Below are 26,016 nucleotides of genomic sequence, written 5' to 3' on the forward strand. Positions count from 1 at the left end.
TTTTTTTTCCAAGATTGTTTTGATGTCAGATTTGGTGAATCATCGCTCTGCATGTATCCCGAATATGTGGTTTATTTGATAAAAATGAATGAAAATCTACAAACTCTGACAGTCTCCCAATATATAATATTCATATTTATATGTGTATTGATATAGACATTATGTTAACATAAAAATCAAAGGGATCTTTATGTGTTTACCTGTTTCTGCATGAACAAATGCTCCATTGGGATTTTCTTGGCGAACTAATATTTTTTTTTAAGTAATTAAAGAGTGCTTAACCCAGTGAACTACACAATCCAATGCTGACTTAAGGGTTAACACAGAGAGCAAGTGATCACAAAAGCTTGATAAAGACAAATGACAGTGTTGAAAATGATGATGACCCATTTGTCTCAATTGTTTAAAAACTTTTTTGAGCTGAATTTCATTTTGATTGCTTAACCTGCTGATCATTTACATTATTTTGATTCATCTCTGTGAATATGTTTTTTCATGAGCACATACGATCTCTGGTCTTCTTCATTATATCAAAACGCTTGGGGCAGCTTCAGATCTGCACAGCAGAAAGTTTTTATTTTTTTAAGAGCCTCCTGATGAAAGCTCAGAGGAGCAGGAACTCTCTGGGTCATTTGCTCCAATCTTCTAGTCTTATCTCCTGGTGGGTTTCACTGCATGTACAGAATAAAGCTGAGAGAGAGACAGCCAAACTGTACTGCTGAAATGACTTCTATTTCTAGGTTCTTACAAGTCTGTACAGATAGGAAATCATGCCTTCCTCTGATACCAGCTAGACTATTCAGAAAGGCAATTCCCAAAAGATTGGATAGTCCTGGTAATATTCCAAAGCTTCCTGAACTGAAATTTCTTTGAACAAGGCTGTGATGTATTACTGCCCTGCTGCCCTGTATATAACTTAAGTCTGCATTTTACACAAATCAGTGGGTTACTCAAGCTATGCCTCACTAATAAAGAACCAACATCACAGGCAGGGAAGCATGAACTTTGGATAGACAGTCCAATTTACAATTTATTTTGAGATGGAAATGAAGAAAAATTGACCTCTATTAGCTATATTGACATGCAGAGATAAAATAATGCTCAGTGCCTCGAGGAATATATCACTTTTCTCTTGAACACACCTCACGGCGCTCTGAGACTTGCGGGCTGCAGGTTTCTGCCCAAGGCTGATGCCGCCATGAAAGTGTCTGCAAGGACAGCATATTCCTGCGCCTCAAAAAATGAGGAGGAAAAAAAAGTGCTGAATAAAGGCATTGAAGACCAAGGTTAAATCCCAGATCATTGCCAGGAGCACCAAGAGAATTAGTGAAGCGCTACAGCAGAGGATGTTGTCTCTTAACTACCTGAAAGTCTCCCAGAAGTATATATTGTGATTCACAACAAAGTCAGTGCGTGAGAGTAAGTCTCCTGCTGTTTGACTAATTTCGAGTTTTTCACATCAAGCATGAAAGCACAGGGAAGATTCCTGTTTTATCCTATTCTCCAGGCATTTATTTTCTATAGGATCCCAGAAAACACACATCACCCACAATGAGAGAGCCCCCTCCTCCCTTTTCCCATAAGGCGGCTTTTATACATCCAGTACTACTACAGCTCCGTACGGCCTCATGGCCAGGCACACCTGACACATTCTCACATTCTCTTCCAGGAGTGTTCAGCAGAAACTGCCAGAAGCAACGGTTTGCTGTAGAAGTGTGCTTTAATTATAGTTCCTGTAATTATCTGCTGGCTAAAAAAAAAAAACAAAACAAGAAATTTAAACTATGACTTTAAAACTCGTAAATTTACTAGATTTACAGTTTTAACTGTTAAAATATGAGAAAAAAATTGTGTATTTTTAAATAAAAATTCATATGCTAAATTTATGACTTCTTTTTTCGTAAATTTAGGTGTTTAACATATTAAATGTATTACTTTAAATCTGGTCAATTCAAGAGAAAAAGTGGGGGCAAATTTCCAGATCAGTGTCAAAAACAAAGAAATTCTGAAATGAGGCTGACTTTCTTTGGTTCAATGTCAGTAATGCAGAGTTTCATATGTAAATAAAGAGGTCAGAGACACACGTTTGCAGGACCACCACTTTATTCAGCCCCTCCAATTCACATACCCACAAGGCCGTTTGTCACCTCACGTCATTTATCTGTCATGTGCAGAAACCAAAGGAGAATGAAAAGTGTTGACACATTCTGTCTCAACACAAAACAACAGAGAGGAATGGAAATAGTCTCTTACATTAGCACAAGAACATTGAATATTCCTAAAACTAGGCCTCTTCAGACGGAAACAGAGTTGGACGAGATCTTGACCTTCACAGAGGAAGAAATGACTGGAAGTGAACAGCTGCGAGGATGCCAATGACTTCATCAAATGGGTCTCCACAGATCCTGCAAGCCACCCATTAAATAATAAAACAATAATAAACTGTAAATCAAACAAAGAAGCTTAAAAACATAATGTTTTAAACATTCAGCCTACTTATTGAAATCCAAGACACTTTGACAGTTTATTTGGTCTGCTGATGCAAACGGCGTCCACTCGCTGAGATTTAAAGTTGTAAACTTACGACTTTTAATCTTGTATTATTATTATTATTATTATTGGGTGGCCTTAATACTCCGTCTTAAGTAAGTAAGTAAATGTTTATTTCTAGAGTATCTTTCCCAGAAAAAAATCACAAATGCTTCACAAAAGTAAAAACATAAAATTACAACCAGTCATACATATTGCAGACAAACAAAAGACAGTAAAAGCAGGGTAAAAAACAATAAAAAACAAAATTAGATTAACTGAAGGCTCTTCTAAATAAAAACGTCTTAACACCGTCGATCTGACTAAAGGAGGTCGTTCCAAAGATGAGGAGCAAAAGCTTGAAACACCTCAGGGACCGGACTGAAGGGGTTAAAAGGTCAGCAGTGAACTTGGGAGTTTGTCCATGCTAGGCTCTGAAAACTGAAAGGAAAGTTTTAAAATCAACTCTAAATTTAACTTGGAGATAATCAAGAGGACAGTAACAGAGTTCTGTGTCCTCAAGTCTTTAAGACATAGTCTGGTTGTTTTTAAAGCCCAGAGAAAATGTGCAGGTAGAGTGAAAGCAGAAAAATAGACATGTTGATAATAGAATTCTAAGAATTCTACAGAATTTTCACTTTCAGTGGCATAAAGAAAGACAGCTTTAGAGCACATGGGAGCATATTAAACATTGAAAAGGCGTTTTTTAAAATAGGCCTGATAAAACTTATAATAATAGAAAAAATGTCAATCTATTGATCACGTTTTCAGATGGAGTCAGACTGATTATTAAATTTCGAGAGACACAATTCATTTTATTTTAGAATTGTTTCCTTCTGTATCGTGTTTTGTTCAAATCGATCAGTGTCTAATATCTCTTTGGAGAGCTTTTATTTTTCTGAAGAGGTTTTTGTATTAGCTCTACAACGTGGTCAGAAAACACCCACAATCTCAAGTCAGTAGACGTGCAAATTAAAAATTAAAAAGTTCATTAAAAAGCGTCATGCAGAGCTGATCTAACGAGTTGGCTATAAGTTTTTCATTTGGTTAAAGTCCTGTCTTGAAGCCACAAGCGCCGTTACAAAACAATACTTTTTGTTTATTTGTTTTGTTTTTTTACTTCATGAGTCAACAGTTTATTTAACAATCTCTAATCATAATCCACTGGGGTCAATCATTTGGTTATGCCTGCCATAACTACAGAAGTCTTTTTCCTACTTAAAGACAAAGTGTAATAATTAAATCGTCTGTTTTGCGACGCTGGAATGCTCGAGCTGCTGCATTAACAATTTCTGAGTCGCATCTTCCCACCCAGAAAATCTGCTGAATGAACTCCTTTGAAGAGTAGTAATTCAACATTTTAGTCCCCTGCAGTTGTGTCACAGCGTGAATTCTATATGTGTATTCTGAAGTTAGTGTTTTCCTCCCTTGGTCTTCCCCTTCCTCTCCCTCTATCTTTGATGTTTTGCAGCAGTCTTTAATGTCTTGCCAGGGGTCCAGAGTGACTTTTTTTTCCTCATCAAAACTGCAGAATTCTCATCCAGCTGGCTGTCATTTTATATGGAACTGCATTTTTTCATTTTAGAGTATGGGTTTTATCTCTAGTTAATCTCAAGGGCAGACTTTAGTGACCAGAAGACTTAAACATTGAAAAAAATAATAATTCCATATATGTGCTGCTTTCTGTTGACAGCTCTGACGCTGTAATCATCAGAACTATCTCTTTTAAATTAAATGTACACGGCTCGTTGTTGAAATGCTGGCAGACTAAATCAGAAGGACATTTAAGTTGAAATTTGTTTATGGATTTGACCTCTTGCTCATTCAGTGGTCCCATATCTCTTTATGTGCCACACATTTTCTCATATTTTTGTCAAAAAAAAGAAACGTCCTCATTTGTTTTTTACTTATTTTGCCAATGCTTAGCGCCCTAAATACTTGTCTTTTTCCTTTTTTCGATGTTTCCTAGGTCTTTATTTAAAAAAGAAAATGTGTCTCAAGGTGACAGTTGTTGTTCTGAGGTTTGTTTCTTTATGTTTACAAGACTAAAAAACAATAGTTTTGACAGTTACAGCTTTAAGGTTTTTTTTCTTCATAGTTGTCTGACAAAACCTTTTACTATTCGATGTGCATAGAGAATGTATCTCTATCATAAAAGTTCTTTTGAACAGAATTCAAATTAGCTTTTAAAATTGGTGTCTGTACAAGAAGGAATCCAGGAATTGACCTCCAGGAATTCAGGAATTCCACTTGAAGAATTCAAGAACAACTTTGACCTTCCCACCTTCTGTTCTCGATCCTTGGAGTATTTTGGTTGAAGGTCTGAATGCGCATTGGCAGTCATGCTGTGCAGTTTCACCTGCAACACTGAGTCCCATCTGTGCCCCCCCCCCCCCCCTTTTTTTTGTCAGTTCATTCCTCCTCCTCTTTCCTCTCGGATGCAGAATAGCTTGTTGAGGCAGACTGGTTGCCTGATTCTCCCTGATGGATTTGAACCGTTCTGCTGCTCAGTCTGCTTCTGTCTGCCAAAAAGCTGCAGGTGATAATGAGCAGAAACTTCTGCAAAATTTTCCCTGCTGATTATTGACTTCAAGTCTGGTTTTGCAAATCAAAACCAGAGAGTCGTGTTCACAATCACAAGGCCAATTTTGGAGAATGTTTTACATTTTATTGACACATAATCAAACAGCCTTTTGGAAGTAGGATAAACATTTTTCAATTTACGTTTGATTATGATAGAGCCAGAGACATCATTTAGCATGAAAGACTGAAGATATTTTTTGAACCACTATTTATAGAAGACGAGTCTGTAGAGATTGTACTCTTTACTTGCAAAACTTCACAGAAGTACCTGGAGGCTGGACCAGTAAAGCCAAAGATAGCTACTCCACCGGGGTCAAGGCCAGAGCAGACTTACCATTAGGCAAAGATAGGCAAACGCCTGGGGCCCCTAACACTCAGGGGGCCCCGAGCTAAAATACTTACCAAAAGTGTCTAAAATAAATTGTACGCCCATTGTTATTATGTCATAAAAAAAAAATAAAAAAAAAAAAATCACTGAAATATCATAAGACTATCATGTGAAAGTGTTTCCTTCTCCTGAGTGATAAACACATTAGCACACACAATTAATTTAATGTTTTTTCCAAGTAAAAATAATGTATACAAAATATGTTTCTTTCACATTTAAGTGTGATTTCAGTTTTTAAATACCTATGAAATCCTTTGGATTCTGGACATTAATACTGTTTTACAGTGGACCAGTAATTAAGTTATTTGTCGTTTCACCCTAGGTAAGAATTTTTAAAAATCTGTCACTGTCAACTTGCCCTAAGTAAACTACTGACTACTTTTAATTAATATATTATACTAACTAATATATGATTAAATTAAAAAGTGAGATAATGTACATACATGTAGGGGTTGTTTACGTAGTATGCAGTAAACAACAAGATTTTCTATTTATTTCTGAATTTCACATCTTGGCACGAAAACACTCAAATTAACTGTTTATGTCATACAATGATGATTTAGAAGTTCCGAGTGACATTGAGGTTTTTGCTTTTGTTTTTCGTACCAGTGGGAACCATGAATGTCAAATTTTTGAAGAAAAACATGAGAAAATGCTTCAAGTTCAGTGAAAATAATATGTTTTAAACATGACTCATGCGATAAGTAAATGATAAATAAACCACAGAACCAGGAGGAAAACTTAATGATTTTAAGGTAGAACCTAGACCAATTTTTCCTAAAAATTATGTGGGACATACATACCAAAGATAATGTGAACCACAGAACACACTTCTGAAGTTCTTCCATAGTTCTCCTGGGTTAAAGCTGTCAGGTTGACAGACAGACAGCAGGCAAAAATGTAGCAAGTTACAGAAGTGGGTCCAGAGAGGCAGGATGTTAGAATCTTAAAAAAAAAAAAATAATAATAAAAAATGAAGAAAAAGATACAAAAAATCAGAATCAGTAACTAAAGTTCACAAAGCAAATGGGTCTTAGCTTAAGCTTGTCAGGGGCAAAAGCATTATGAAGACAGTGACCTAACAAGGTAGGAGGCAGAAAGGAAGATCAAGTAGAGAACATATTAAAACTGTCAAAGAAGCTGAGAACCGGAGATCAATACATGCTGGAGGTATGTAGCAGGGAAGGAGCCTGAACGTGATAGCAGAGAAGCATGGTATGGGAACCCTGGAAGATCAAAAAAAGTACAGGTCTGAGAAGGCAGAACTATGTTTATATGAGTACAACTGTTTAGTGAATACACACACCACCCGGCTTTTTTGTCTTACTCCTCTTGAGGCAGTGTTTGTAGATTATATTTTATTGTTTGCTTTTTATCCACTCATGTTTAGCCTCTTTTGTAGCAAAGTCTAAAAACTGAATACGGCTTCTCTGGATTGCTTTAGTCAAGTGGTCACTATTTTTTTTTTTTTTTAAGTTTGGTTGATGCTGGTGTTTCAGGGTTGGAGTATCCTTCCTGGTACTTTTACAGTTTCATAGCAGAAGTAAGGTTCTTTCTACTGCGCCTGACTTATAATTGAATTCTGTAATGAGGACATAGTTCTGACCTTCTTTTTATAGAGAACTTTCCCTTGGGTCAGGATGTCACAGCCTCATTAGATCCTAACAGCATTTGACATTTTAATCTTTGTGAGCATTAAAAAAAAGTATATGAACACTGAAGTTTGTTTTAAGTTGAAGTTTTCTCGTTTAACTTTTTAAGCTACTTAGAAATATTTCATATTTATATATATTTCATTTATATTATGCTTCCAAATGATCTGTTTGCATTATACGAGTATAGATTGGCATCACAAGTGCTAAGGTGGAGATCCAAACTCTTGGTGAAGCTGCTGGATGCAGGTATTTAGCTCGAGGCCATCCCCAGGACATCAGCTAACTGGATTCTGTTCTATGCATGCAGTCGAGTTTCACCACAGAGAACTCTGGACCGTGTTTGTCTGTGAAACAAGAGCAGTAGATACAGGATTTCAGCGATGTGCTGTGATGTGATCAACAATGGCTCTAATGAGGTGGAACAACACAGGAAATGCTTGCTGCTCTTTACCACAGCTCACCAATTCTTAGTGGAGCATGAACGAGGCAACCAGTCTTCATTCTTTTTTTCTTTTTTAAAGTGCATCATCAACACGGTTTTTAAATGATTTCACTTACTTTGTTTAGATGGAAAACCTGAAACTCGCTAAAAAACTGTAAATGTTTTATAATGGAGGAAAAAATTTACTTGAACAGCACTAATACCGCTTAAAACCTTTTTTTTCTCCTCTCTCTTTGCTGTGCTCATTCGACAGTAAGCACAGAGAGTACACACAGTGGGAACACTCACAGGCAAAAAGGTTCTGCTTACATTTTGCAGAGACAGAAAGCGACTTGGATAAAAGTCAGCACAACAGTTAGAGATCTGAGTGAAATGTTGCTCCGGGCGCAACAATGACGCTGCTTTGACCTTCCGTCAAATGCTTTCTGCTTACTTTTAGTGCAGCCCCTCCAGATAAACCTAATTTAGTCTTTTCAGTCACCATGAGTGTTATGTTGGAGGCTACGCATGAACTGAGCTTAGAATAACAGAAAGGTTTTCACTGAATCAAGCATCATGAAGGTAATTCCCTAAAAGAAAATGTCATTTTTTCCAGAATTAGTTTTTTTTTCTTTATTTTATTTAATTTAAAATATTTATTTAAAAAAACATTAGAAATACATTAGAGTTTATCTGACAACTGGATTCCCCTGAATGATAGATTATTGGTCTCATTATCAATACGTTCAACTAAAGCACAGCTATGTTTTTCTAAATAAGAAATGAAAGTAAAAAAAGTATTTAATTGATAAGTAAATTATTTATTATTGAATAAACGTTTTTTTCTACAGCTTTAAAATTTTAAAACATTTATTTAATGCCTCTTCAAAGTATGATATGGTAAAAAAAAAAAAAAAAGCCAAGAAATTCTCAGCTTGTAACAAATTTTCTAAAGTGTTTTTTCTTTATTTGAACAGAGACATTATCTTTCAAAGGACCTTTTCTTAAGTCTTTAAGAGTAAACTTTATCCATATATATGACCATACATTACCAAACAAACATCCAGTTGTTTTTTCAAATAAAGAAATTTGTGTTTCTGCCTTAAGCAGTCTGGGCGTTTATTTTATCTCTGAAGCATCACCAATCTTTGTATCAAAAATCCTTTTTGTTTTCATGCCAGTCCTTTTCTTTTAGACATTCACATTTCAGTCTTTACTCAGTAACTCAGTAATCCATGTTCAGAATCATGAAGATTCCTCACTAGAATGTTCTTGGGCATATGTCGCCAAACAAATTTCAAACGTCACACCAAATGAGTGTTTTTTTGGGGGGGCTATCTCTACACTGGATCACAGCACAAGACAAGGAGCTGGCAAAGCTATAGCTGAACACTCTTAGCTTGATCCGCTAGTATTTGTGTTAGCCTGGGGGTGGGGCTGGAACCGCAGATTTTTCCTAGAAGGAGCCTTTCTTAACTCTCTACCTCACCTTGTGAGAACCTGCTCATTTGTGTGGATATGGGAGGGGCTGGTGGTCAGAACACAGATTATTAGAGTATTACTGCGGGAACAGATCAAAATCCCATGAATTTGAATTGTCTCTGTACATGAAATATGCTATACAAATAATCTTACCTTGCCTTACGGCTTTGGGGTTGTTGATAGTGAGAAGTGAACAGTACAAAACACTTAAAAGCTCAAAAAGATTATTTTTCATGGTAAAGGCCCTTCACACCACACAGGTCAACAGAAATGTCAGCATTTAAAGATTTTATTCGTTTTTTTATTTTTATTTTTTCTCTCCGCTCTCAAAACTGCCACAGCACCATCATGAATATTCCAACAAATATTCTGTTAAGTTTCCATGAGATCAAAAATAATATCAATATAATGAGATTGATATCTTTGTTACTTTCACTACATTTATAGAGTTTGCAAAGGTTAATGGGAAGTGACTGAACAAGTCTGCAACTTCACCTAACCTCTTATAAGGATATTAAAAGATAATAAATTACTTTTACACCAAGCTACTGCAGGATTGTCATCAAAGGAAGCAACATAAATAAACTAAAGGGATTGACCTTTAAGAAGGCAGCTCAATGCTCTACAAATACCAACAGATGCTGCACCGAATGGCAGCTTTGAAGAAACTGTTCCAAGGTAGCAAACAAGAGTGAGGTGAATGGAAAGAAAAACAAAGCATGCAATTGTAGCCTATGTCCTGACAGAAAAGAATCTATGCTGTAATAATGTGACCCGTATAGGAGATGGTCACAAGTAATGTCAAGACAAGAAAGCTTCACAACATGTAGGTTTCAAACTCCAGAGCAAGAAACACGTGAGCTGCTGTCTGTGCAAAGATTCCCCCATGACAGTAGTGCACATCACAGCAGCGTTTGGTTGTCACAGCACACTTGAGGAACAAACATCGGAATGGACTCACTGGTGGAAAATGACAGCAGAGGTCCTGTGAGACCCAGGACAGAGATAAGTCTCCAGAGGAGTTGTTGGAGAAACATTTGTGATCCAAGTACATCTCCGTGGTATCAACAACGTCAAGATAAATGTTCACAAGAAAGAATGTTTCTGGTTCATACGATATGTGGATCCAAACTGATGAATATTTAAAGCTTCCAAGCTGTATGTCTGATGGTTAGTGTTGAAATAAAAGCATGTCACAGTGAAGTCAGCGACCTTCATTTAGTTGGCAGTGTTTCCAACACATCCACGTAGCAGGAAGGACAATTACAGCTCATTTTGGCAGAAGACATATGGTAAAACCATTTAGCTCAAAGCCAAGAATGACCCGGGAGACCTGTACGGACGGATTTGTAGAAGACGCAGAGAAGAACCCAGAAGATAAGGCTGACCGAGGCAAGGAAGGTGTAGACAAGTGTGAGACACAGGAAGTGACAAGCGGATATTTTTAGGCAGCTGGTGCCACAGTTGCTCCAGTACTCCTTGTGTTGACTGGGATGTGCTGAGCCCGCTTACTCGCAGGCACACGCCGGGCATCAAGATCACAGCGGTGACTCACTGGTTCCTGACTTGCACCTGAAACAAGCTCTGACCTCTGTTTAAACAACACGCTCCTGCAGTGTCACATCGCTTCACCGCCATGACAGAGCGCCACCCAGGTCTCCACTGGGCTTTCAGCTAAAGAAACTCTTTCATGGGGGATTCATCGATCAATGTTTTATTTAAAGCCAGAGAGAAGCAAAAAAAAAAAGTTTACACATTCTTCGTTATGCATTAAGATTCTGACTGTCTTCTTGTTCCACTTTTATTGTTTTATAGAATTTGAAGAATTTTCATTTGAATCAATTTCCCATAAAAAAAAATCCATTACTGATTCATGAATACCTCATTCAGCATGTCTGCATCCATCTCTGACTTCGTTTGGTAAAATCTGTCACAATACAAACAATGTCCAAACGATAAGTTATTATGTTGTAAAATCAGATACTAAATGATGTCTTTTTTTAATTCCCACTTTACTGAGATGTTTTCCTCATTCTTCTTTCAGCCAAAAATCTCCACATTTGTTGCTACCTAACTTTTTAAACATATTTTTTTGGCATAATTCATTGTCGATTTTTCTTTTTTTTTTTGGCTGCTAACAATATTCATCAATTGCTCTTTAAAAATATCACATTTCATTCAAAGACGTGTCCCAAGCTGTATACAGAAAAGCAAGATTTGTATCTTTGTTTGATTTACATTTATCCATATTTCGAAACAAAAAAATGAACGAATAATAATTATAACTTTCTCTTTTGCTCTGTTAATGATGGAGATGAATTTTGGTTTAAATCAAAACAATGACAAATCAAGTGTTAATGGTTTTTTTTGTCGTGCAATGAATTGAATCTTTCTTGTTCATTTGGACAAATCTGTCAGCTTGATAAATATGAAAATATATTGGTTGAAGATTCAAGAATTTGAAAGATTTTTACCAGAATGCTCATCAACTTTTGTGGAGAAATGGTAGAAAAAGAGCTCCAATTTCAACTAATTTCACTTTTCTGAAAAAAACTAATTATTGAATGTAAATTGATTCAAGCCGACAGAAAGTGAAGCAAGACTACAATAATCCCTACGAAAATTCTCAACTCCAAACACAAAATATAAGGTTTTCTATGTTTTGGTCTCTACTTGCAGTGAAAACAATTTCATGGTTTAATTCTTTCTAGCACCTTTTCCACAAGAAAAGACACAAAATATTATCCACTGCTGTACGAACCTTATTTCGATCATCTGTTGTTAAGACATTTTGATGGCACTGCACTGGGAAATCTACAGCAGCTGCGCTAAAAACGTATTAAACTTCTCACAGGGCTCTTTTGCTCTTTGCTTTTTCAACATTTCACCTCTTTGTGTCATTGTGCTGAGCACAATAGAGGAAATGCTCAGGAGCGGCTGGAGCAGGAAGGAAGTTTTCAACAGGAACACTAGCAGAGACATGCTTTCATTATTCTAGATTTATGAATGGTGGGCAGCATTCACATGTCACATATATTCCTGGAAATGAGCAGAGCAAAATGTAAAGCTGACAATTATGTTTCAGCTCACATTACAATCCAGCCATGCATCCATTATGGAAAAGAACAACTCAGAATGATCTCAAAGGCACCCGCTTTACAATAAACTCTGTTGATCTGAATGACTCTGAGATCTGCCACAGTTTAATACTAAAGCACTCTGAAATATTGATCATTTCAGGATTTTTTTGTTTTTGTTTTGGTAACTTTTGATAAGCTGAAGAATCTATGCATGACATGATCTTCTGGAGAAACAACAACCTGCTTCAACATTGATGAGTATTCAAAATTTCAGTTATTTGTGTACCCATAATAAAAATGAGACAAAAAAAACAAACGATGTTCTCTGAAAATGTTAGTCCTCATGATGTCCAGCTTCCAGAGTTACAGCGCTAGCCCCAAATAATCCACAAAACGGTCCGGCATTGGCAGCTTAATCTTAGGGTTGCATTTCTGTCTTTGATGAATTGCAGAGTTTGTCCTTGAGTGTGTCTCCCAGTCGCAGCGCAATCTGTAAAAGTCACACGCATGCAATTAACTCTCTCCAGCACGCCACAGGATTCCCACGCACTTCTGAGGGCTCATTGGTGCCACAGCAGCCTGCACCCACATCCACATATTTTACAGTTATTTGACCACTCAAGCTACCAGGACATTTTTAGTTCACATTAGTTGTGGAAAACCTTTCCTCAGATCTCAATTAAGGCCAACGTTGGACTATTGAAACCCCAGAAATAATAGAGAATACAACATTGGACTTGGCTTCACCTAATTACGTCAATAAAGTAAAGTTTTATTATTTGGCTTTTAAATATTCCATGGATTTTATAGTTTATTTGTATATTTTACCCTTTCTATCTTTCAGTTGATTCAGTGCCTCGTCAAAGTGTTTCCTTCTGTTCATCTTTTATTGTTGTTACTTTAAGTCTATTGTGTTTTGTGACTTTTTATTATTTGAACCCATCCCTATATGTGTCTTAATGTCAAGGACCATGTTCAGCATGTTGATGAAAGGTGCTTGATAATAAGGAAGATTGATTAATTGGTCGGTCAATTAGGCAAACAGTAGTACACTGCTTAAAATAAAGTAAGGAAATAAAATATAGAATTATTTTGACTGCAAATTGATTCATATTATGTTTTATGGTTGTTGATCTTGGTTCATTTTGAACGATCCGATTTACTGACCTAAAATCAATCCACGACATCTCTAACAGAAACTTCAATCAGTATGACTCAGATAAATACCTGGTACTGAACAGAGCAGGTGAAGTTTTCCAGATTCATTGCATTTCTTGCAAGATAATTACGTTTAAATTAAACATGAACAAAAAAAAAAAACAAGTAAACAAGAATTAATGACAAATGTATTCACATTTTAGTTTTATAAATTTCAGCCAACTGTTGTTTTTCCACTTCAAAATAATACAAAAAGAACATTATTAGAACATAATACCACGCTGTATGGTCACATGTCTTTGTAAAATCCAAGTGTTTCCACACATTGGACTGTAATGATGGTTTAGTTGTTTTTTGTTACCATCACATGTGTGTTGTTTGCTGCAATGCCACTTGGTTGTTTTTACACCATAGTTACATAAACCTGGCATGTCTCAATCCAAAGGGTGTTTCCCAAGATTGATTATCTATTTATCCAATTTTGAAATGTTTTTTTAATCACAATCTGCCCCAGTTTGTTGTATTTAGACTTTTAATGTACTATTTTTTTTTTTTTTTTGGGGGGGGGGGNNNTTAAAAATTTTCCACTATTTTTATGACGAAACATTATTTACCAATTAGCTACCAAAGACTTAACTTTATAATTTCAAATTGCGTCCATAATTTTTCCAGGTCTCTGTGTGGTTTCAGAACTCATGGTTTGCTTTGTACTTCTGATAAAGTACAAATTAAAGCTTTTTTTAAAAAGTAACTGCTGTGATAATTTTGAACGCTGTTGAGTATTTTGAAAATTAACATATTTTGTCCATTATTGTGCTCTTATACATCTGTTAAGTAGAAAATATTGCATCGATTACCCATTTCTGTACCATATTTCATATTTTTAATCAATGAATTTTGAATATATGAATATATGAATTTTAATAATTATGATTCTTTCCCTTTTTTAAAGTATTTCTTAGGTATGAAATATGGAAAAATGTATCTTTTCAGACATGAACCAGTTCATACATTCTCTGTGTAAAAGTGTCATTATATGTCTTCATAATATAGTATGAAGAACAAGCGCTTAAGTTAACATTTTATCGATCCCAATTTGCTTAGACTCCTCAGCTGTTGACGGGTTTCCTTTGGACCGCCTGTTTTTAGCATGTGCCCCACTCTGACCTTGGCTGTGTCGCCACAGCAGATCAGGGGCTTATCCAAGTGTCAGAAACAGAAAAGCCTTTCCCCCATAAATCTGCTGGGCTTACAAAAACTCCACCAATGACAATTGGAGTGGCTGTCAAAGTGTCTTGTTTGTACAACTGTACGAGTCATTTTCCAGAAGCATCAATTGAAGTCTGCATCTTCTAAGGAGCATAACTGAGCAGAAAATTATTACGTCACAAAGACAGCTTGGAAACTGGGTCAGGGTCCTCTGCATAATGCTCTTTTTTGTGAAAACCTTCAGCAGAAAACTGTGTCAGATGAATTCACGGTTGTTTGGACACAGCTTGTTATTTTATCATCTATTACCAGATATAGTGCTTTACACTCAAGACCTGTGACCAAGTCTGTCCTCTTAAGGGCAGGAACACACAGCTTAGTAACACACTAGTGTTAGTCTGTGATTTTCTCTGTCTCATGCTAACCTAATCTTCCAGATTGTCTCACAAACATGCCACCTAAAGCACACACACACATTAAATCTAAATCTCTCTCAGGGTTATCAGTCTGCATGTATTTTTAAATCTGTCACTAATCTCTGTTATTGGCATAATGTACTGGACGCTTTCATACTTTGGTGGCTTGAGCATGTGCACACACAAATGCATTCATTCATTTTATGGGAACAAAAAACATTTATTTGAAATTGAGGAAGCTAAAAATAGTTTGAAAAATGTCAAACTTTCAGCCTCTAACTTGTAAATGTGGATAGAGATTACATTCCGCACGCAGGTTTGTGTCACCCCTGGAAAGGCAGAATAATGAAAGCATATGCTGTCCTCAGCTTGACACACAGATGACAAAACAGATGCTGTGACGTCCCTCTGGACTTGGCAGCAATTTATGAAAGCTAAAGGAAAAAGCGGGGTGAAGACAGCCTCATTCGTTATACAAGAACATGTGTAAAAAGTGGCCTTTGCATCATATTTGTTGTTGCATGGATGAGTTTTATTAAAATATATAAATCATGAAAAATGTATCAAATCTAAATGTATCTTTTTTTCTTGTCTGTGTGTTTCTGTTTGTGCAGGAAAAGTTGCAGTCCTTTGCCTTTCTGGTGTTTGTTGTTGTCTGCATTTTGGGATCCATCTACCTCTGTGTTGTCCTCCCCGAAACCAAAAATAAAACTTTTATGGACATCAGTCGGAGCTTTGCCAGGATCAACAAAACGCCCTGTCCTCCACCGGGCCATGAAATTGAGCTGACTTTGTCCATTACACCTGACAAGAATGGCAAAACGCAGGAGGTCACAAAAATGGAAAGTTTGTTTTAGCCGAAATACTATAGAGATACAATCCAAAGACGTGTTTTTATCTAATGTGTGTAATCAAAGACAGTGTAATTCATTCTTTTTGTACATGCTTTGTAGGAAAGAATTTTATGTTTACATGAATTATTTGTTTTTATGTTTTATTAAAATAATTTCAATAACAGCATTTGTCTATTGTTACTATGCACTTTGAGGTCAGTTATATTGGGATAAACTAAAGAAAAACATGTGATAAAGAGAAGGCATTCAAGGTTGTTTTTGAAAATCTTTTTTTTTTTAAACGTCTGTTTATGACATTTTGCAAAGAGCAAATGTTGTGTATGTGCAGCTGCAGAGCAGTGTTTTATCTGTATGTAGTTTCTTTCATTGAAAATATGCAGCTGAGGGCATGAGTGTAAAATGAATAAAGAAAACCTAAAATCTTAGACAATTTTATCACATGAGGATAATAATAAAATACTACTGTTCCTGCCAAAAAAAACTGTAAATAAAAAAAGTAATTTTTTACACTCATTGAAATTTTGTAGACAAGCCTTGCTTTTGAACTGCAGAAGTATAATATCCATCAGTAAATGTGTGAGAAAATCAATGCAAGTTAAAAAATAAAACGATTAGACAAAAAAATGTTTTTCTCCTATGCATGTGTGGATTTTCTAACTCTCTGACCTTCTGTCACAATTCAAAAACATGCTTTAGATGTTTTTGCTGCCAGATAAATTGTCCCTTAAGAGTATTTGTGTAAATGTGCGGTCTTGTATGGGGCTCAACCACAGAGTGGTGACCTCTCCAGGGTGTTCCTTGTCTTTACCTAAAGATGGCTGAAAGAAGCTCCATGGCTATGAAAGTAAGCAAGTACAGGTAAGAAATGATTTGAAGTATCTTAAAACTAATGCTTAGTTTGGAAAATTATCTCAGGTAAGCTAGACAAAATATCTCAATAGTTTTATACTTAACAGTTACAATATTTTTTGGTGTATAAGTCAAGATTTTTTTTCATAGTTTGGCCATGTGTGCGTGCTGTATTCAGGAGTGACTTATCCAACATAAAAAATGGATTATATATTCATTTTTCCTGTAACTCTTTGTCAGTTGTTTCCCGCTAACAGCTACTAGAGGGCCCTGTAGGTCTGAGTCTCAGTTTTTGCTACTTACAGCATTGCAGAAGAAGCACTGTCTAAAACATGGTGCATAATCTAATTGCTTTCCTCATATTTTTTATCTTATTTTGCTTGTTTGCTATGAGACATTATGATACTTGTTTTTATTCCTTCTTTGGACTAATGGGGAACAGTAAGTCATGGGTTACAGAGAGACGGAAGTACCGCTGAAAGCGCCGTCATTCAGACGCAACTCCTAGACTACAAGGTAAAAGATCGCCTCATAATGGAGACCTGCCCACTGATACTTTTGTATAGCTCTTCAAAATGAATGAACCAGATCTCTCAATGTCATCATTGCATTGTTAATGAGATATACAGTCAATGCTTCCATGTAGCGATGAAGCTAAAAACTTTTGACGAGCTTCTCCCTCACAAGATGGGAGCAACTATGAACACATTTTAAGGCAAGAGTTGAACATCAAATTTGACCCTGGTTAAAAAAGAAGCATTGGTTGCATGTTTTTTTTTTTTAAAGAACAAGCGGACGCAAATTAAACTCATGGTTCGTGTGCAGTGTGAATGCAGCATTATGCAGATTTATCCAGAAGCGTTACATTATTCTCCTAAAAGTGGACCTCCGGTGTGATATAAATATATATATGTTAGAGTTCCTTTTTTATCATTACTTTACTTTTTTTTGTTACTGTGACTTATACTCCAAAAAGTACAGTATCTATTCTCCTTGACACCTTCCATTAACTAAATCAATAAAATAGAGTCTTAGTCGACTGGTGTTGAGGGAAACCCACTCTTTAGGATTACATTTCTGGTTTCCCCTGCCAATTTTGTCATCGAGATGACTCCAGTAAGAATGTGACCAAAGTAATATTTTTTTTAAGCTGTAATGACACTAAAAGGATCTGAAGCTATTTCCCACCAGATGGCTGGAGCCAGCAGATGAAGTGACCCGAACAGAAGAAGACAGGCTCTGCATTCAGCAGCGACTACGGTTCGCTCCGCGGTGCAGTGCTATTCGCCAATATTAAAACCTCTGCAGCCTGCAGAGCTGCAGATGTGTTTGTACGTCATGCCGTGATAAAGTGGTATCCAAATCTTCATACAGCATTGTAGAGGAGAGGTGGGGATGATGGTAGTTTGGGGTATGCTGATCAGGTTACTTACATTTGTCCAATTGGCAAACAGGCAACAGAATGAGGGGAATAATAATTGATGTTATCTCTTATATCTTTGCTCCAGCATCTTAATCTTGAGGTGTTTTATTCTCGGCAGACATACTTAGCACAAATTTCACAGAAAGTTTTGCAGAGAATTGCTGGTGGGATAGTAATTAGAATACAGTAAAGCAGCAACAGCAAACAACAAATGCTGCATACGGCGCCGTGTGCCGGGATGGTGTGCTTAATAAATTACCGTGCCGATGCCGCCACTTACATATCCTCTGAGGATGTGTGTTAAATTAACTTCCCATTATGCAAATTAGGAAGAGCCTGCAGGAGGGTGTGCTGCGTAAATCTAACATAGGTTTGCTGTCGACTGGGCTCACTCAGAAAAATGTATTCATCCAACCTTGAGCCTGGTGCTCTAGCTTCCTGTAAACACCAAAACGGTCTTCACTATGGATGGATATTCCGTGACTTTGAGAGGATGTTTTTTTTAAGTATAGGTTGGTTTGTAGCAGCATTTAGGCATTGTTTAATAAAACAAGAACCAAAAACTCTTTCCACTATATAAAATGTGTCACATTAGTGTAATTTGATCTGTTTTTTGTCCTGAATATTAATATCCATTCCCACTAAATTGTGTAGCAGCAGCTGGTGTTACCTACGGGCACCGAGATGACTGTTAAAATCCCTGCAATTCCTTGCAAACAGATCATAGTTCTCCCACAGCTAACATCCTGTTTCCAGAAATTATTAATTAATAATCTACTGTCGTTCTCCATTCATGCATTTGTATCTCAGGTTATAGTTAAACAGTCTGCCTGGTTTACTTAAAGGTTATTTCTCCGGCAGTTTTATTTGTTCAACCAAAAGTGAGATCTTTTATAAATAATATCCTATTTTTCATTTTTTCATTCACAATAATTTTCGTTTTAGATGGAAGTGTATTGTATTTATTTTAAAGAAAAAAAATAATTAAAGGTATTTATCTTGAAAACCATTGAAAAACAGTAAAAACAGGAAAATATATTGAGGAATTAGAACAAAATCTCTTGAAAAACAAACCAAAAAAAAATCTTGAACTTCATCAAAAAACTCAAAGAAATAAAAAAATAGCAAAAAAAGGATGTAAAAAATATCCTCATAAAGAAATATCTTTTAAAAAATTATTAAAAACATATATTGAAAAATACTCACTTTATGCATCACCACAAACAAAAATAAAGAGTTTATTTGGTCAGTATTTAATAGTTCCTTGACATTTGCTCTCTAATGTTTGTGACTGCAGTTAAGAAGAACAAACCAGACCAGCGATGTGGTGGTGAGCACATGAACAAAACAGACGTGTCTATGGACTCAGACATTGTATCGTTTCAACTTCTAATTGCAGGTCACCTCATAGTTTCATGACCAGAGGATGTTGGTGTCCAGCCTGTTTGCAGTTCTTTGATTTTTTTGTTCTTAGTAAAAATATAAATGAAAAAATTAGCACAAAAAAATTGAACAAAACGCATCTTCTTTTTTATATATATATAAAATACACTTGCATCGTTTTACAAAAAATAAATTACACATATTTGCTGCTTTCACAGCCATATGTCTTTGTGTAAACAGTATTTTCACTTGCAATTTATAAAGAAAGGGAGTACAAAGATCTATTTTGTCTAAAAATAGGAGTGGAAATCAGGCTTGTGGTTCTTAACGGAATTTTGTGACAGTAATAAATAGATGTGGTTGTTTATTAGTAATTTTTTTAAGTTAAGGTGCTGAAACACATGTTTTTTTTTTCTCTCTAAATATTATTATTTCAATATCAAAATAAAAAAAACAATCTGGCAAAATGCAGTTTTTTCCTGTCTCTTCTGATGAAACAGTTCCTCTTTTTCCCTTCCTGTAGTGGATCTTCTCTGACCTAGTTGCAGCTCCTTCATCCAGAGCAAATTCCCCAAATGACAGTTACAGGTCAACAAAACCATTCCTACACACATGAACATGATGCTCCCCGTAGATAAAAAATGTAGAATACCCATCTTACTGGAAACTGTATCTAAGATTTGTTTTCTTTGTTTCTGTGTGGAGACAGTGATTGTCGGAGTAACGTCTAAAATCCAAACCTAATCTGAGAGGCTCTGGCTGCTGAAAGCTCATTAGCCTCCACCAAACTTTATCTTGCATGAGCATCATGAATTTTTCTTTTGTTTCATATTAGAATCATATTAAAAATGAATTTCTTCACTGGTTCTATGTTAAAAGAAGAGCAGTTTTGGCAACTAATTAATCTTTCATTGGGCATGTGGCCATTATATGTTTGAAGATGTGTTAATCTTTAAAAACTGAAATTTTGTTCATGCTCCTTTGTTCCACAGTGAAATGATTTGTCTTTGTTTCTACCCGAACATGTCCATCACACAGATCCACGGGTGACAAACTCTGACAGTGTCTCAATGGAACAAAATGATCCTTTACTGCATAGCAGCTTTTAACGTTACCTTAATTCTCCAGGATCTGAGTCTACAGACAGGCTGCTGTGTCTCAATCTGTCAGTTTGAAGTTTGATTTGAAAAGCAAAACTTACAGAATGATTTTCATTTCTTTGTTGGAATAATATTCATAAAATTTAGTTCTCAGAATTTATTCATAAAATAGCAGTACTTTCCAATGAAGGGAGCTCTTACTCTGCAGCTGTGCCACGTCATTGATAAATAGAGCATTTTGTTTCTCTACATGTAGTCTGGCTCCGCGCTTGAAGTGTGATAACCCAGCAGGTGTTCATGTTGCAGAGAGCTGCCAATGAGTTCTTGTCAGACAGAACTTATGTTCTTCCCAGTCTCAAACTAAAGAGATTTAATCATAAATTAAGCCGCCTTTCACGTTTAGAATCTTTTATCTCGGCAAGATTTGGTCTGTCAATGCAAAGACCTCTGAGGAAACACAAACACTGTCAGTAGTGATAAGACTACTTTTTATTTTGCTGGTGCAACAACTTTTTATTGGCAGGTCTTTATTTATTTCATCAATGTAAAAGAAGTGTATAACTCCAGTTTTTTTTTTTTTTTGAGTGTTTGGATATAATTGGACCAGATGTCAGAAGGCGGGCCCAGCCCACTCATTCACAAATCAGCCTCACCCGGGACAGATTACCACTCAAAATTGACATTACAATTTAGGGATATTTTGCAAATTCTCAATTTTTTTGTTATTAAAATTTAAGATTTGAGTTGCTGTTAACTGAGTTTAAATAAATCACTGTAAAAATATCAAAAGAACATGTGTGATAACAATTGTGCTCCACTTGAGCCGGATCTGGGTGTGATCTTAATCAAGAGGAGATTTCTTTCTCTTGGAAGAAGAAAAAAAAAAACAATATCCAAAGTACAAATTTAACAATAAAAATTCTGCAGTACATGACCCAGTTTTGTGTTGCCTGATGATTCTTTCAGTAAAAATCCTCAGAAAAGTTCATTAGTTTTCTGCTTCTATTATTCATTCTGTTCATCCTCAAATGAGTTGGTTCAGCTTTGATTTGGCAGAAATCCTTTAGATCAATCAGTTAAAAAGATACAAGAAGATCATACTGTATAAGTGTGCACTCTTATTATACACTCACCCTTTGGACAGAAAGTACACCTCACAGTTCAACAGCAACAGTAATAAATCAAAGATTTGAAACAAATGTGAATTCAGGTTTAAGTTGAAACAATATAGTTTTAGGTTTAATGTTTGAGGTGGATTGAGATATTTTGCTTGTCTCATTCTTCGAAGGCCTGGTTACATGCCTCATGCAGAAAAAAAGTACTTTTAAATATATTGAAGAAATATTCAAACTTCGAGGATGTTGCAGTTTATGTAAGAACGAACTATCCAAGGACTTTCATTGATGCAGAAAAATACATGAATGTCTACTTTGGCAGCACAACATTGACCTGTTGGAGCCCAGCCTCCCACACCAGCATCTTGGGGGCACTTTTATGTTTTTTTTGCGTGGTATTAATCACTCTGTTGGTCAGCTGACCGGCGAGTTGATCGTTTGAACTCAGTCACCCAGCAGCAATGGCGTGGGGCAATTATGAAACAGAATTACATTTTTGTTGTGCTGCTTACAGCTTTAGTACCCTTGTTGACATTTGCATCTAATAAAACAGTGATTTAGTTTAAGGGCTCTAGTTCTGATAGCTCCTTTATGAGTTGGCCGTATGCCAGAAGCTCCCGCTCTCTCTTCCGGTCTCTGTGCAGCTCATTGTCACCCTTGTGTTATCGTGCCTGAGACACCCTCAAGTAAAATTAAGACAGAAAAACATCTGCCAATGGTTGTCTGTATGTGTTAGCTGCAAGTCCACGTATTATCCATTTTTAAGAACAGTCTATTAATACTTACATCTGATGCAGATGAATGGATTTGGGATATTCTACCAACGCAAACAGGCTTACGAGTCGTCCTTTAGAACTGCACTAAGCCTGTGGGAGATGACACTTCTTGTAGGTCAAACGCTGATGGTTTCAAAGTTAGCAAGAGCTACAGGGAAATGAACAAAAAATAGGATGAGGTCTTTAAAACAATGCATGACAAGAATCTAAAGGTCAAACTGGAAGCCACATTTGTTGGTCTTTTCTAACAAAGTTTCACAACAAATAAGATTTGTATTGGCTATGACTTTTTAATAACTAAAAAGACAGATAAAACCTTGATAGCTGTGCTGGTTGAGGATTGTTCAAAGGCCCACTCCAATGAAAATTATGTTTTTAACAAGTACTTACAGCATTTTTCTCAAATGGAGGACATATTCAAAGAGAAAAAAGATTACAACTGTGTTTCTGAGTATTTCTTTATTTAAATTGAGCTGAATTAGGAACAGATAAATAATAGGTCATTTGAAAAAGCTTGTAATTGTTGCATAAAATCTACAATTGGCAGACCACAAGCTCCCTGCTCCACTTGTAGACAAATGGATCCAAGAATGTCTTAGTTTTCCTCATCCGAGCTGGTATCTGGCTCAAAACATGGCAGGATAGCTCCAACATTGCTCACCATTTTTATTGCACCCCTAATGTTAGCTTGGTGTTGAGAGGGGCTACAAGCTAGCTGGAAAGAACGTAAACAAAGGGATGATGGGAAATGAGGGAGGGCTTATTCCATGCCAACCGTCCCGCCATCAACTCAGAGGCAATTCCTAGGAAACAACCCTGGTTTTTGTTATCCTAAAAATGGCTTGAGAATAAATAAAAGAGCACTGTGAACAGTTTTAGAATAGACCAAAAGATAATCGGAGTGGGAGTTAAATTACACTGAAAGTTGTTAATGTTTCAACACACTGTTCTATTCTTACAAGTGAAATATGGTGAATATTTAAAGTACAGCTAAGATGGAATTGTCATTGGGATCAACATTTCACTGGGCAAGTGAGTGTTAGAGCAAAATGTTTCCCAAAAGGAAACATGCCAATGAATACTAAGTCAGGCAAGGCAGCCACCTGAATCATGAACTCAATCAGCTAGTCAGACTAAAGCAGCAGTCTTCAATGTGGAATTTTTCCAGCATTAGACACCTTGATAAAGTTTTACAATTCCAAAACAAGTGACACCACGGACATCCTTGTCCTCCATTTTGGCAGTCAAGCTTACATTGCTTTAATACTGTATATGGGTAAAATCAGCGACTTTGCTGTAGAGAATTAGTCACCAAATGTCATTGTAGTACACATGTGTTGGTGTTGGAGGTCACAACAAAAAACTACAAATTCAAACATCTCATTTTACTGTTTACCACAAGATGAAGACAGAAAACGATGGATCACCACAGCCAAACTGGAAGGGTGTCAGCCTACAGATGCCAGCAGACTCTGTTGTGAACATTTTGTCAGTTTAGTTAGGCCTATGGTTATGTATTTTATAAGTCTTAAAAGTGATACATTTTTTGGGATGGGTACCATTTGGGCTATATCCGGTACTAGTACCAATCTCTTCAATTTAATTCAATTCAATTTTATTTATATAGCCCAATATCACAAAAGAATTGCCTCATTGGGCTTCATGTCGGTTATTGCACAGAAGTAGAAGGTCAGTCATAAAATATAAGGAAAGGAAAGGAAAAACTCCTAAAAAACCTGATTCAGGAAAAAAAGAAGAAACCTTACGCCGGGGTCACACTGGACGCGGAAGCGGTGCGGAGCGGAACACGCGCAGAGTCCGCTCCGCTCTCTAGGTCACACCAGACGCGAATTAATTCCGCGACGGTCGACAGGCGCTTCTGCTAGAGCTATTGCTTTTTTTTGCCATCATGGATAATAAGTCAATAACCAAGACATCACCCCGTGTTTCTGCTAAAAGGTGATGGTCTCTGCCCCTGTTGACACAGACCCCGCCCCCCAACTCCGCAGTCAGCCCACTTCATTGATCTGTTTGTGGGCGCGTGTGCGTGTCTGTCTGTTTTGTTGTGTGTCTGTGTGCACGCACGCGCTCCCAGGTGTTTCCGTCGGTAAGTTAATAAACTAAAAATATTACCTGATGTTTCTTCTAAGAAGAACCGCTCCTCTGCCTCTCTCTCGTTCAAACGCAGCCCCATGCCCCGCTCCAGTGTGCCCCCACTGCATTGGGGACCCCCGTCTGCCCTGCTTTTTTTCCTCCCAGAACCCTGCAGCCCAGCACACCCGCTTCGGAGATCTGTGGTGTCCGGGGTGGGGGCTCTCCCGCACGGGAGTCTGTGTGTTTTGATTGTATGCATATTTTCATCTCTACAGTCTGTTTAGACACAAAAACATGATCACATTTGTCAACCGCGGCGTTGTATTGTGAAAAATTGGTTCTATTTTGAAAATAAACCGGATTTTCTCATGTATTTTGATGCAACTTCCTGTCAGTATTGACGCGGAGCGCTCGCGTCTCACGGAAGAAATAGGCCGGGCGCCGAAACGTTGCGCTGCACCGCGCGGACCCTCTGCGCCGCTCCGCTCCTGGTGTGACCGACGCCATAGGTTAACATGGGCGCCGAATGGAAGCGCACTCCGCTCCGCACCGCTTCGCGGCGCTTTCGCGTCCAGTGTGACCCCGGCGTTAGGGAAGCCCACAAGAAGGAGAGATCCTCTCCCAGGATGGACAGGTGATTTACCAGGACTTTTAAAGAAGAATTTGCTTATCTAACTCTACATCTCTGTGTTTGAATAGAGTTCAGCCAGATAGGACTGGGGGACAGGTGGGGGTGAGGTCCACAGCCAAGGCGAGCCAGAGGCAGGGTCCACAGCCAAGAACAGGAGCACAGTCAATCCACATGGAACAACACCTGAATTGCACTACACCAATCAGAAGCACAGAGAACTAAATATAATAAATAATAAAGAAAACCAAGGTCCTCTGGATTATTTATTGCTACATTTAAAATGGTAGAGTGGCTGGAACTGGTACTTTTTTAACTTTGTAACAGTGATTGGATAACAGAAAAAAACACTTTGCAAATGGGCGGAAACAGCATCACAGCTTCCTGGAGAACCTGGATGTGCCTCAGCTGTTGATTTCTCTCTGTCAGTCTCTATTAACCTCACCCGCAATGATAAATTATTGTTGCAATATTAATGCTATAATGCTCATTTCATCAAGAAGGAACACAGGACGTCAGTTCTGATCTGTAGCAGAACTTTTAGACCTTTATTTTGTCTTGCCAACAAGATGGAATAAACAAATCAAATGTCGACATGACAAAAGATCAACAAGATAAAAACCTGCAGCAGTGACATTTTTTGTTTGACTCCCACAATTTGACTCCCAAAATGGTGGAGAGGGCTTCACACGGGCCCTGTGATGTCACAAGAAAGTCAGCACTTTCTGGAAGAGACAAGGGGAGAAAATTTGCAGCACATAGGAATAAGAATTAATTGTACTCTAGTTTAACTTTTTAACAAGACTTTGCATCCAAGCCAAACCCAGAAGCTGTCTTCATTCAGTAGTAACACTACATAAAGAACGGCATACT

The 26,016-nt window shown here is 37.1% G+C and overlaps 1 protein-coding gene across 2 annotated transcripts in view; it reads left to right on the forward strand.

The window, feature by feature from the left end:
- The window catches only part of slc2a9l2 (solute carrier family 2 member 9, like 2), a 116,442-nt gene extending 100,503 nt beyond the window's left edge, over positions 1–15,939 (forward strand). For both annotated transcript variants that reach the window (XM_024270773.2, XM_024270771.2), the window contains exon 13: positions 15,536–15,939. In XM_024270773.2, coding sequence (XP_024126541.1) covers positions 15,536–15,778 — 243 coding nt within the window. In that variant the 3' untranslated portion in view covers positions 15,779–15,939. The remainder of the gene's footprint in view (positions 1–15,535) is intronic.
- Positions 15,940–26,016: the final 10,077 nt, after the last annotated feature.

Source organism: Oryzias melastigma, linkage group LG5, assembly GCF_002922805.2.
Source record: "Oryzias melastigma strain HK-1 linkage group LG5, ASM292280v2, whole genome shotgun sequence".
NCBI lineage: Eukaryota > Metazoa > Chordata > Actinopteri > Beloniformes > Adrianichthyidae > Oryzias > Oryzias melastigma.